This window comes from Camelina sativa, chromosome 14 (assembly GCF_030686135.1).
Source record: "Camelina sativa cultivar CO46 ecotype springtype chromosome 14, ASM3068613v1".
NCBI lineage: Eukaryota > Viridiplantae > Streptophyta > Magnoliopsida > Brassicales > Brassicaceae > Camelina > Camelina sativa.
In genome coordinates, this window is record NC_141893.1 from 2,797,530 (window position 1) to 2,810,982 (window position 13,453).

At 37.5% G+C, this 13,453-nt stretch overlaps 3 protein-coding genes and 1 pseudogene across 6 annotated transcripts; 2 read left to right on the forward strand and 2 right to left on the reverse strand.

Moving 5' to 3' along the window:
* Positions 1–74: 74 nt before the first annotated feature.
* Positions 75–1,344, forward strand: LOC147927781 (uncharacterized). Its single transcript, XM_087484665.1, has 3 exons — positions 75–166; positions 486–648; positions 748–1,344. Exons 1-3 carry the CDS (start codon positions 75–77, stop codon positions 1,342–1,344), a joined length of 852 nt encoding a protein of 283 aa, XP_087340791.1.
* A 2,257-nt stretch (positions 1,345–3,601) lies between these two features.
* On the forward strand, positions 3,602–6,950 carry LOC104739295 (uncharacterized). 2 transcript variants are annotated; one of them, XM_087484177.1, is made up of 3 exons: positions 3,602–3,953; positions 4,161–5,596; positions 6,552–6,950. In XM_087484177.1, the coding sequence occupies exons 2-3, from the start codon at positions 4,242–4,244 to the stop codon at positions 6,799–6,801; spliced, it is 1,605 nt and encodes a 534-aa protein (XP_087340303.1). In that variant the 5' UTR covers positions 3,602–3,953; positions 4,161–4,241; the 3' UTR covers positions 6,802–6,950. The 2 variants fall into 2 exon arrangements, with proteins under 2 accessions (XP_087340303.1, XP_087340304.1); XM_087484178.1 differs by having other exon boundaries at positions 3,677–3,900.
* A 1,066-nt stretch (positions 6,951–8,016) lies between these two features.
* Positions 8,017–10,994, reverse strand: LOC104739296 (GDP-mannose transporter GONST2-like). Of its 2 annotated transcripts, none has more exons than XM_010459596.3 (10): positions 10,447–10,994; positions 10,221–10,366; positions 9,923–10,115; positions 9,679–9,818; positions 9,441–9,570; positions 9,250–9,348; positions 8,990–9,144; positions 8,590–8,706; positions 8,399–8,496; positions 8,017–8,304 (listed from the first exon to the last, which is right to left on the reverse strand). In XM_010459596.3, exons 2-10 carry the CDS (start codon positions 10,355–10,357, stop codon positions 8,261–8,263), a joined length of 1,113 nt encoding a protein of 370 aa, XP_010457898.2. In that variant the 5' UTR covers positions 10,358–10,366; positions 10,447–10,994; the 3' UTR covers positions 8,017–8,260. The 2 variants fall into 2 exon arrangements, with proteins under 2 accessions (XP_010457898.2, XP_010457899.2); XM_010459597.3 differs by having other exon boundaries at positions 10,510–10,940.
* A 738-nt stretch (positions 10,995–11,732) lies between these two features.
* Positions 11,733–12,800, reverse strand: LOC104739297 (josephin-like protein; annotated as a pseudogene). Its single transcript, XR_015579948.1, has 2 exons — positions 12,760–12,800; positions 11,733–12,253 (listed from the first exon to the last, which is right to left on the reverse strand). The product of XR_015579948.1 is annotated as a josephin-like protein (transcript).
* Positions 12,801–13,453: the final 653 nt, after the last annotated feature.

Genomic DNA, 13,453 nt, shown 5'->3' on the forward strand with positions numbered 1-13,453 from the left:
GCTTATACCTTTTTCCGACAACAACCTTTGCTTATTATGCTATCAGTTTTACTTTTATCTATTACAATAAAATCATGGGTCTAATTGAGATTGTGAATATCCTAATAAGATTAAGTAGGGTCCGCGACTTCAGGCCACCGATCCAGAGACGACTAGGAGAAGTTTGGTCGGCTGATTTGGAAAGTTACGTATAGTTTACAAAAAGGCTCCTATATAGGGCTATTTTCTAATTCATATACGAAAAACAGTCAACTAATGTTTTACAAACGGTCTATATATAATTATAGGGACTATACATGCCATTTGACGTAACAATAGAAACTGAAAACTAATCAATAAACGCTTGCAGACTACCTTCCTCTTCTAGAAAAAATACGCTCAAAAATCAGTTCCTGGACTGCAAGAACTCTTTTATTTGTGGGACGGCTACAACTGCTTAGATCGGTTGTTTTTGGCCTCATAAATTTTTGGATTTCTGCATTTAGGCTTTCCAAAGCTTGTATTCGAGAATTGGATCAGTTGTGCTCTGCTTTCTTATGGTCGGGTTCTTCTTTAAATACTAAGAAGGCCAAGGTTGCATGGTCAGAAGTCTGTCTTCCAAAATCTGAAGGAGGTTTGGGACTCCGCTCTTTGCATGAGGCAAACACTGTGAGTGTCTTAAAACTGATCTGGCGAATTCTCTCTGTTAAAAGCTCGCTATAGGTTAACTGGGTTCACCGGTACCTCATCCGCAGTGGCTCTTTCTAGTCTGAAAAAGACAATGTCGCAGCTGGTTCCTGGATATGGAAGAAACTACTGAAATATCGAGATCTAGCAAAACAATTACACTGCGTGGAAGTCAACAATGGTGAAACCACATCTTTCTGGTTCGATAAATGGAGTTCTTTGGGTTGTCTTTATGAGAAGGTGGGGGATCGAGGCTGCATAGCAATGGGATTACCCCTAAGCAGTACATTAGCTGAAGCAATGGACATGCCTAGAAGGAGAGGATATCGAGATAACCTTCTCTGTCTGATTCAAGAGGAACTTCACAGAAAACAACTTACTCGTATCCAAGATAAGCCGGATGTCTCCTTGTGGAAACGCAAGAGTAATACATATCACAAACAGTTTTGCACAAAAGACACATGGTTCCACGTCCATGAAGAGCCTCCAAAGATGGTGGAAGCTAAAGCAATTTGGTTCTCCCAAGCAACTCCGAAGTATGCTTTTATCACTTGGTTGATGGTTAAGAATAAACTTGCAACTGGGGACTGCATGATTAAATGGAACACAAACGCTCCATCAAGTTGTGTTCTCTGTAACCCTCCCTTAGAAACAAGGGAGCACTTGTTCTTTCTCTGACCCTTCTCACAGAAAGTCTGGGAATTGCTGGTTAAAGGGCTTCTCAAAAACAAGTGCACAAACGACTGGCGGCAAGTGTTGATTCTACTAATTACCTGGACAAAAAGACGAGCTTCATTCTGGGCTATATTTTCCAAAATACCATTCATTCTATTTGGAGGGAGAGAAACAACAGGCGCCATGGCGAGCCAAACTCAACTGAGGAGGTGATGGTGAAGCTGATTGATAAAAATATTCGAAACAGGTTAAGTACCATGCTGGACAAAGAAGGTATCCTTCTGCATGCGTGGTTTGAAGCTAGATTCTACTAAAGTTTTTTAGTCTCTACAAACAAAATGTTTTAAGCACACAATTTATTCCAAAGTTGTAAAACATTTATTTTTTTTTTGAATATAATTTAACATAAAATTCAAAATAAATAAAACTAATCAATAAACATAGTAGAAGATATCAATGATATATGAAAACATCAAAATAAGTTATGTGGACAAATTAAGTTATTATTCACTCAATTGCCTCTCTACTTAAAAAAATACCAGTATCATTACAAAAAAAAGAAAGACATATATAAATTTGCACGTGCGTAAAACTCAAAGGTTAAAACGCTACTCTCACTATAGCATATACAATGATACTCAAACCAGCAGAAACTTCACACGTGGTGGCTCTGCGAATCTAATGCAAAGCAAAATTAAACATGGGACTATATTACACCGCACATATGCATTATTAAAGAATACTAGTATTAAAAAAGAAGAAGCATGGTATTTAATAACCTAATGGAATTATTATACTATCAAAAAAGTTCTTGATACGATAGAAGCACATTGATATGACAAGGACATAAGCCTATTAAATACGCAGTGGAAACTGAATCTAACAAAAGAAAAAATTTAAAAAAATATCAGTCGTTAATACGATATCAGCAATAGTGGACGACGTAAATACCGTCACCACCATCACTCTCTTTAGACGTTGCTTTCTTTCTCCAACGACGTCAACTTCTGTCAACTTGGTGCCTACGTACCTGTCATCTATCACCATTCTCCGGTCACTTCTCATTCCTTCTCCACCGTCGCTTCCTTACCCTCTCCAATTCAATTGCTACGTTCCAACATCAAGTATTTTGATTGAACGAATATATATCAAAGGCTTTAACTTATTTGTCGCTTCTTCTTAATTAATTTGATATAATTTTTACATGCATGCAGATATCCATCTACGCGAACGTCGCGAAGTGTTTCCTACCAGAATAAAATAATCGATATTATATACTTTGCAAGAATAGAAGATCTTTCTTCGATGTGTTTTTATGCCATGTAAATATACTTCACTGTTATGGAACAGTGCTGACAACGGAAGTTTGGTCAATAGCAACATGTTAACTGGAAAAATAAGACATTAATTATTTTGGACGTGAGTATATTGTTTTACTCATCTTCGATTGAGAAACTTAAGAAAACAGTACTATTCAGACTAATATGATATAGCACATGTCGGACTATCATTTTAAAATCGATCCACCAAATATGTAAAAAGATCTGAACAGTTTTTGTGGTTCTTGTAACAAAACTAAATCGCTTAACTATAATATCTTTTATTTTGTATTTCTCCAGACGTGACGCACGCACACACTAGTTTTAAGACATAAAAACTTCATTAATTAATGAATATTCATTTTCCTTTTCCGACTCCAACCCGATAGTACGTACATGCATGTGTGCTCTTACTTTACTTAGCATTATATGGTGATGATATATAACTTATTTAGTGTGAGTATTATTGTATTAACCACATGACTAAAGCAACCGTATTATTGACATTTTACAAAGAAACCATGTGTTTGTAACTTTTGACGTTTCAATCTCTCGTTCAGTGCATTTCATGTAATGGTTTGAGTTTTCAAAGGTGTATATCCTACGTTACTATAATAATGTTGGGCTTTTTTTTCTGAGAGTTTTGTCAACATTAAACACGGATTGTGTAAATCGAGTTTAATTTCATTTGAACCCTTTTAAAGTTTTAACAATAAGAAAAAAAAAAAGAAAAGAAGAAGGAAAAAGTCAGTTCCCAGATGACATGGACACGGGGACCCCACTTTCTTTTCGCCTACCCTTCTAATTGCCAGCCTGTTTATATTTTCAGACTCCTTTTTACACTTAAATTAAATTTTTAAAATAAGTTCACGCAAATTACACGTGTACCTTTACATGTCGTCTAATGTAAATATACTTTCCATTTGTTTTTCAAATTTGTCAGATCAAGTTGGCACATTTACAACCGTTGGATCTATCCCTGTTTTTTCTCACTTATTTTCTGTGAATGCTGCCATGTCACACTCATTTCTTTCACTTGTTACCTTTATTTTTTATTATTTTTGTTTCAGTCTTCCTTTTGAGATAAATCTTGATCGCGTTTGTATAAAGGCAGCTCAATGCCTCGTGCTCCATCCACTCTAAAACCTTTTTATCCCGAGAAACTTTTTGTTCGTTTCTTCTTCCATCCGAGAAAAATCTCGGACAAAAAAAAAATCCTCTTCTCATTCATTTTAATAGAGTGAGTCTGTTCAGCTTCTCCCCCTCTCTCTCCCTCTATTCAGTTTTCTTCTTGTAAGTTATATGATATCGAAGTTTCATTGCTTGATTCAGTTTTTCTCCGATCCGTTTTTTATGGGGTTTATAAATGATTCATTCCCGTGACTGTGCATGTTTCTTTAACAACTTATTATCATTATTTCCCCCTTTTACGTTTCTTAACAACTGATCTTGTAATCCTCTGTTTTGACTCACTGGATTCATCTTTTTTAAATTATGCAGGAATTTTTTGCTCTGTTTCTGTCTTTTCTTTTTTTTCGTTTGGCTGAAGAAGAAACTAAGGAGTCCATATTTATATACAAAATGGGAGTGAAAGTAGCAACAACCTCAACCTTTCATCAATGGGTAGCTCATCCCATTGTTCATCATTCATCTTCCCTTTCTCAAACCCTAGCTTCCTCCTCCTCCTCTGCCGTTTCAAGACGACGCAGCATCGCAAACGACGGACGCTCTCTCTCCTGTCGTTCCGTGATGCATCCTTCTTCTTCTTCTTCTTCTTCTCCTCTCTTCTTCGGCACTCCTTCAACGACTAATAAAACTCAGTTGATCCGCAGAGCTTTTAGCGCAGACGTCGATCCGTTTTCTGAGGAGGAGTTTTCGAGAAAGATGCAAGAGCTTGCTCTCAAATTCCAAGTCTCTAACGAGGAGGATGACAACAACGAATCACATAGTACGAGCATTGACCTCCTAGGTGGCCATGATCATTTCAGATCATCAGATTCAATGGAACAGCCATGGCCAGAGATGGTGCAAATGTCAAGCATCGAGAGGAAAGCAAACAGCGTTGAGCTTCCTCTTTCTCTTCGGGTCATTAAGAGAAAGCTACAGATGGAAGAAGGACTTATCAAACAAGTCGGCGACTCAGCTTGTTGCTCTGTCAAGAAAGCTTTCTCTTCCATGGTGTTTATGATTAGAGAGCTTCAGAGCTTCACGTTACACATGAGAGAGCTTCTTCTCTTTGAGGATTTACAAGGGATCCTCCAACGTGTGAGAAAAGAGATGCAAGCATCGTTCGTTTGGTTGTTTCAACAAGTCTTCTCTGCTACTCCTACTTTGATGGTCTCTGTTATGATCCTCCTCGCAAATTTCACGGTTTACTCTATTGAGAGCAACTCTGCTTTAGCCGCATCGGTTAGTCCTCCGATGACCACTGTCTCTTTTAGCTTCGAGACGACGGAGGTTGGTGAGATTCAGGAGACAAACCAGAACAAGTTTGATTCTTCCATGGTGAAAACATTCTCTGTTTCATCTCCCTACGGAAAAACATCTTTCGTAGGTGGCGGCGGTGGGAACAACATCCCACCGCCGGTACAAAGCGGAACAGAGGGGGATGGATCTGATCAGTTCAGGAAATCTCAGTTATCATCTTCATCTCTCGGTGCAACGAGTGCGGACTCGGATGTATCTGTGTCAGGGCAAGAAGAGATTAAACTGTGGAACTCTATTTTGGAGGAAACGGAGAAAATGGAAGCGTTGGATCACGAGACGATGAAGGGGATGGTTTCTCCCGTGGAGGCTCGGTTAGAAGCAGAGGAGTCCATGGATTACTTCAAGACGGAGCTTCTTTACCAAACGGGGTTGTCTCAAGAGCCTGAGAACGTTCTCCTTCTTGCTAATTACGCACAGTTTCTCTACTTAATCATCCATGACTACGACAGGTAATTAAACATCTGACCATTATATGATAATTTTACTAATCATGTTGTTAAATGTATATTTATCTTTGATTTTGTTCTTTAATTAGACTAGGATTAGAGAATTTAGATTCGTTTTGGTGTTAGGTTGGAGTCTTGCATCCAAATCTTGGGTTTGATTGGCTGCAAGTTGAAACTAACAGTCATGGAATGATAGATAAGTAGATATTATATTGGGAGATAGGGAGCCATAGATATTTTAAGCTAAGAAAATGGTCATAATCTCACCATAAGAACCAATAGGATTGGCTTTTTAATTGAGTGAACCAGTTCTCTTTACCACTTAGAGGAAGAATACAACTAGTAAGTGAATATCTCTACATTTCCCATTTTCAGTATAAAATAGGGAATAATATAAAATGTGTCACACACTAGGGATTGATTGTTGTTTTCTTTCCCAAAGAGTTTGTCTTTTAGCTTGAGTCTTCTTTATTTTTATTTTTGGGGTAGGGTTCCAACAAATTAAATAAAAATCTTGGTTGATACTTGATAGTGTAGTTTGTGGTGGAATTTTGAAGCTTGAGTTTTAGATCACTGTTAGACTTTAGTCTGTTACATTACTCCTTTCACCAACCAATGTTGTTGTTTAGGTAAAATAATTCACTAAAATTGGGCCAACTGGTAAAATACTGTTTTAACCTTGTAGATATTTTTGGTGACCAGACAATGTTTTGACATGTTAGCTATGGACTATGACTAATTCAGTAGCGGTTCCATTTTAGACAATTTTCTCATTTGGTACATCTGTCACATTCTATGACCAAAACCCAATTCACTTACGTTTTCTCACTTACCCTTTTGGCCTTGTTCAAATCCATATCTTATCCTTATACTCTAGTGAACAAAACCACAAATGTGCTGGATCTTTGTCCATATTCTAACGTGGCTTCTTTTTTGGTTATCGGTTGGGTGAAAACAGAGCGGAAAAATATTTCAAGAGAGCAGCAAAAGCAGAGCCAGCAGACGCGGAGGCGCTGAACAAATATGCGACGTTTCTGTGGAGAGCAAGGAACGATATTTGGAGAGCAGAGGAAACGTACTTAGAAGCAATCTCCGCCGATCCAACCAACTCTGTCTACTCCGCCAATTATGCTCATTTCCTCTGGAACACCGGTGGTGATGAAACGTGTTTCCCTCTTGACGCTCCACCGCAACAGAACACCACATGAAAACTGAGTCACACAACAATTTGTGTAATGTACAGTGTGTTTTTTTTTGCCTATACAAACTCATGTCATGTGGCATTATGGCAACTTTTTTGTTTTGTAAACAAAAAACTTTTGTTTATATAACGCGTACATATTTCGAGTTTTGACTTTAGTTTTATCTTACTCGTCACAGACTTGGATTCTTTTCGTGAACAGAACCATGTGTCAATTAGTTTCTTTAAAAACAAAAGCTAGATCTCATCCTTTATTCAGAGAGGATGTGGGCATGTGGCAAGGTTTGTGTATAGCATTTTGCTGGATGATTTATAAACTGAAATTGTCCACTTCTATCTGTCTACAAGTTTGAAACCATCTTTTTATTCTGCGTGTCATTCGTCCCCTGTACATGATTGTCGACATGCAGTGTGAAATTATACAAAATGTCTCACAAAATTAAATTATACGCAGTTGCTTAAATGGTTTATTATTTTAATTTTGTTAACCCTGGATTTAGAAAGTATAAAGAGCATTAAAAGCAACAAAAGAGGTGGGAGTTAGAGAAATATGCGTAGATTTTGCGAGAAACCAAAAATCCATCTCGATCCATACGTTTCTTTAGATCTCTCTACATAACACAACGGATCGTGAGGAAAAAAAACACAGAAAGAGTAACGTGAACCCCCCCCCCCCCCCCGAAAAGAGGGACACGTACGTACGTCTCTCTTTGACTTTCCTTTGTTTCATCACTCAGTATCAAGTGGGCTTTGTACGTGTCTATCGCCCCCATAATAAGCTTTTGGGATTCACGCGGATCTGCATATTCTCACGTGAACTCATTATAATACTCTTCTTGTCAACTTTTTCCTGATAGATGATGTGGAAGGCTGTGAAAGGCTGATGATGTTGAAGGCTGTGAAATTAATGCTGCAGTTATTTTCTTACACCTTTGGACTTTTCTACACCAGAGTACACGATCGACGATAGCTTTTCACGGTATAGTTAACCTTTGATTTCAGTAGAGTACTTGCATCATTGCAATCAAGAAGTTGTATGCATAGATTTTATTCATTCTCTTTTTTTTGTGCAAAGAGATTTTATTCATTTAAGTCTAATCTTTTTACTAGACCGAGGCACGTCAGAATAATCATAAGGCATAAACCCATTAAACATTTCAAGCAAAGACTATCTAATCAATCATTCAAATGATTAATCCTCTCCCGCCTATTTTATAGCTTATTTTGTCAAGGCATATTAAAATTTGCAAAAATCCAATTTTGACTTCATATCTATATTACTACATATATATATATATATATATATATATATATATTCTATCTTGTATTCAAAAAAAGAATGTATTACAAGTTGAAAAACTATCAGCTGCAGATTGAGAAACCTCTCAACTCTCAAGTTTGTTGCCTGATTTTGTGCTTATTACTTCAGCCTCTTGAAAAATCCCACTCTGGCTTGGGAATACGGTTTATGACATCTTAGCTCTGGCAAAGACGACTCCAGCAAATAAACCTGCAAAACCAAAGTGCATACATACCACCATCAGATACACAAATTCATTCATCTTGCATGGTATATGATGCGACCCTATGAGTGTGTTACTTACCAAACAGTATGCTGAACAAATTTGGGAGACTGAGAGGGACATTGAAGAGTACAAGACCAGCTAGTGATATTGGAACCTTGTTTAACGAACCAACCAGACTGCCACATAATAGGAAGAATGTCTAACATTAAACATGAAAATTTTAAAAATCCAATCAGATGTTGTTTATTTGGCCAGAAAGAGAGAAATACCTGTAAGTTGTGGGTCCTGTTTGATGCAAGAACCACATCGAAGTAAAGCTAATGGCCAAACCAAGGAAGCCGCTTGCTGTTGCCACTACCCAAAACATTGCATCTTTTGTCACATCCCTACCAGAGAGTTAAAACACCATGAACATCTTACCTTCAGAAGATATCACTTTTTTCATCTGCCCCTATTTAGTTCCTGTGAGATCATCTACTTATGTATATCTTCCCATTTGCGGTCTCAAGTGTTGTTATGAACACATATAGCATATACACAACTAGTTTAAGTCATTGTCAATGGGATTCAGATATTTTTAAGTGAGATAAAGAAACAGCCAAGTCTATTACTAAATTGACAGAATAACTATACACTGGACAAGTGTCACTCTGTTTAAATAGCTCTTACGTGCTTATTACGTATCTCCATTCGCCCAGTAAGATGATTAAGATGATGCCAAAAGGAAGTGACAAGAGATTATTCAGCAACACCATTGACACCTCATTAAGAGAGCCAGACTTTGTTGACTGCTTTGCTTTGTCCATGACTCGACGAAGAGTGAGCTGTAATAAACAATTTAAAGATCATTATGGAAAATGAGGGAGAGAGAGAGAGAGAGAGAGAGATGCATCAAGATCCAATTACTGGTTTCATAAGCGTGAACTCACTGAATAACTTGCAGTTAGGAAGCAGTTGGCAAGCTGCCACGAGTACCCTACTGCATCGAACGTGAGATCCGTGATACCTCCGCTGATTGCAGAAATGATCTGTATTGCAAATTCTTAGTTGGTTTCACCTTGATACTAGAGAAGGACTGCATACAGAACCTAACTGGATGCAAGATGTACATATATCTTACCATCATGAACATTGCAGCCCAAACCTTGTTGTTCTGCCTTTTTCGGAACATGTAAACCTCCCCTATTGCTGTAATAATATTCGTCGCATTCTTCAGAATAGTCACCATAGCGACGTTTATGTACTTCAAACTAGAAAAAGGAAATGTAATGTTGCATTGGTCTCAAACACCACACATTCTTACTTTTAAAATTTTCACCAAGTACAGTAGTCCTTTCCCCTGATGTTCGAAATCTTACCTGTACATACCCGAAAGAAGCATGCCCACAAAGATAACATTGACAGGCATCCAAACTCTGATTAACTTCCAGTTAAATTTTTCCACAGAAACCATTCCAGAGATATCTAGCACAGCTACCACCACACAGCTGATTAAGTTCTGAAATAAACGTATAAGGAAATCACCAAACTATATATATATATATATAGTTTTTGTTTCAAATCATCACGAAGCCACAAGGAATAAAGCTAATGGGGTCTTACTTGATATAACATCAAAGAGATTCCTGCGTTGAAATTATAGCTGGAGAGAACAATTTTGTTCAATATAATCATGCTGCAGGAAGAGATGCAGTAAGCTGCTCCAGACACAAGAGGTCCTGACTGTTTCACTGATCCGTGGTCACGCCTGTTATCTCCATCAACCGGAAGATATCTTCGTCTCCACCTGAGAAACCTTTCAGCAAGAATCAAAGAAACTTCAGTTCACTATTCCTTTAATAGAACCACAACAAAAACATTAGACCATAAGACTGAACCAGCTGTATATTAGTATTATTACCTTTCACTTAACCATCTACGTTCGGAACTCTTTTGATCTACAAGTTGATAGAGAACGTTTTGACCACCATTATCATTCAGCTCTGATTCATCAGGTTTGTTATGGCAAACAACTGCTTCAAGTTCCACAGCAGTCATACCTTGTTCCTGCAGCCAAGATTAACACTACCGTTATTGTGAAACTGGAGTTATGCATACAGTGCAATAATAAACAGAGAAGTTGATACCTGAATAGGAATGAATCGCAGAAATCAAATGGGTTAGGAAGAGAGTTTAATCAAACACTTAACAGTTCGAGATCGCTTGAAGCACGGCGCGTAAATACGAAACGAGAGAGAGTAGGATCGGCGTAGTTGGGGAATGATGAGATCCACCGCTAATGTGAAGAGGAGGAGAACCGGCGACGATAAAGGGAAGGTGATGGGACCTTTTTAGGAAACACGCAAAGCGTAAGAGGCGAGGAAGAACATGGGAGGATCTGATGAGCGAGATTACCGAGGTGGAAGATTGAGAGTGTGAGTAACCGTCCATGTTCAGCATTCTCCATCCTTCAATTTTACTCTCTTATTTATTTATATATTTAGGGTTCTTCAAATCTGAGGGGGAGAGAGAGGTTAATAATTATACGTTTTAAAAATCAGCCGGGAGAGATGTAAATTGTGATGAGTATATATTTTTAGGCTTGAGTTGAGGCTATGCCGGAATCCATGGCGATTTTGCTGGCGGGAAGATTGCCGGTGGCTGTGGCGACTGGCGAGTCGATATTTTTGTACATGGACTTGGGCTTTTCGATTTTGGGCTTCTAGTTATTGGAATTAAGCCCTGACGATGTTAAATACTTGCCGACAAAAATTTCGTCTCAGGTTAATAATTGATTTGATTTTGATTGATACTACAAGATTTCCATATATGAATTTCTTCTAGTGGATGGACATTAACAAATGTATGTATGATCTATAAATAAACATGCGAATAGTGGGAACTTCAACTTTTAGTAGACCACATTTCTTGTAAAACAAATCGAACACGACCTACAATTCGCAATCATTTCATATTAAAAGATACTACTATGTTAGAATTGGGTAAAAAGACTATATAAAGGGATTAGTCGTTTTAGGGGCTATGAAATGTTTAAGCTAATCAAATCACACACGCGCACACGACACACATCATATTAGCTTAGGTCCTCTCCCGTTCATTGAAGGTGTTACTGCTAACAGTTATGCTGCTAAACCAATCAGTGGCCTTCATATAATATTCGCAGCTTTACTTTATTTCTTAACTTTCTTGGACTAAACTATCGTTAATTTACCTTTTCACAATCGATAAAATGAAAAAAAGACTCGTAGGTAAAATCCTGAAAGTAGTTCCCATAAACGATATAACAATTTTATAAGATTTATGTATTCTAGTCTTCTAGAATATATATGTCGTCTACTAATAACATAAAACTGATGTAGTGTAACATTCTCTATAGACAGTATTATGTATTTGTAAATCGAGTACGAGCAGAAGGAAAAATGAAAACTGATGTAAAACATAAAACATTTACACACACATAGGTTTATGTAGATATTACATAAGCAACTTTTTCACAAATAAGCAAATAAACAACGAGCGACCAAGACAAAGGGTTTATGAATGATAAAACTTAAGAAGTAGATTTTGATCTGGTGAAGGAGGATGATGAGTTGATGAACTGTATACAGTCTTCTATGGCCTCTGATCTATGACTGTCGTTGTTTATTGGGATGATGATTGACGGCTGAGATCTCCCGGAAAAAGAAGAAACCTTTGACGGTGGACATCTTTTCTTCTTCCTCAGCGCTACCAGACGCAAACCTTTTGCAAATTTGCATCCAAGATGCTTGATCAATTTTGCTGCCGTGACTTCTGTTTTCCTTGGTAATCTTAATCCGCAGCTTGTTGTGCATCCCGGACTCTTACCATAAGGTCCCTTGATAGCGTTTTGCTTGGCCGAAGCATCTTTCTGAACCGGTCTAGTGTTTTGGTTGGGCCGTTTTATCCCAGTAGCTGACATATCGAGAGAGAGAGAGTGAGAGAGGTATGTGAACACCAATATGAGGATAATGATAGATATTTATGGGATTAATGCTTGAGCTAATAGTTCAGGCAAAGACGGGAAAAGACATGACTAATGATGTATATATCTAGAACATCATTACGCTTAGGCCATGATTAAGCACTCAAGACATAAAACACATAAACTAGTAACAAAAAAGTGTAGCTTCAATATTATTTTAGACCCTATATATATATATATATATAAAGACTTGTAGTTAAAGTGGATCTACCAATTTATAAAGACTGCTAACACCCAAGAGCAAAAAGAGAAGACTAGGTTTGGTTTTTCCTTTTTTTCTTTACGGTCCACAGAGCGAATAAACCCTTTGTTTAAGTGAAGAAAAAGGTTAAGCAACCATTTGGTATCATTCTTCTTTGGTGAGCACTCATGTGTGCACATAACAATCTAAAAGAAGGTATCTATTTGACTCCAGGAGAGGCCGATATAAACTTACCTTTATGGATGGCAGATTCCTTTCATGAGAGTCTGAGGCTACAATAAAAAGGAGGAAAAAAAGAAAGAAGAAAAAAACAAGTTAATGGTGGGCACAAGAATATGAGAAAGCATATAATAAACCAGGGAGTGTCAGGACATAAATAGAAGATCACAATCTGGAGAATGTAGACTGATTTTACATGTGAAAACATTCCATCAAGATCAGCACAATAATTCCTGCATGATAAGTCATTGATTAGATGCAAATGGCATGAGATTGACTGACATATATATAGCAGGTTTCAAAAATGCCAAAAGGGAAAAGAATGCATTAGCAAAATGCTCTGTTACAAGAACACAATAGTTATAGGCACCAACCGTATACATATCATTTTACCCAAAACCATCAGAGAGGACATATTTTCTGTACTGTAATGAGCTTAATTTAAGACACGAGCAATCCAACTATGTCCCCCAATGAGTTTACTTTGAGACATGGAGATCATTGGTTTCAATATTACAACTCAAAAGAGAGACATTCCAGGCATTTTAGCCATTTGATGGATGTACAAAAAGAGTAGGAAAATAAAACTCACACATTGGTACATCAAACAGGGAATGGATTCCAAAGCCTTAAACCAGCCTGCATATAAATTCTGCAGAACTGCAAGACGATGATATAGGACAGGGCATACTACCAGACGTAATCTGAG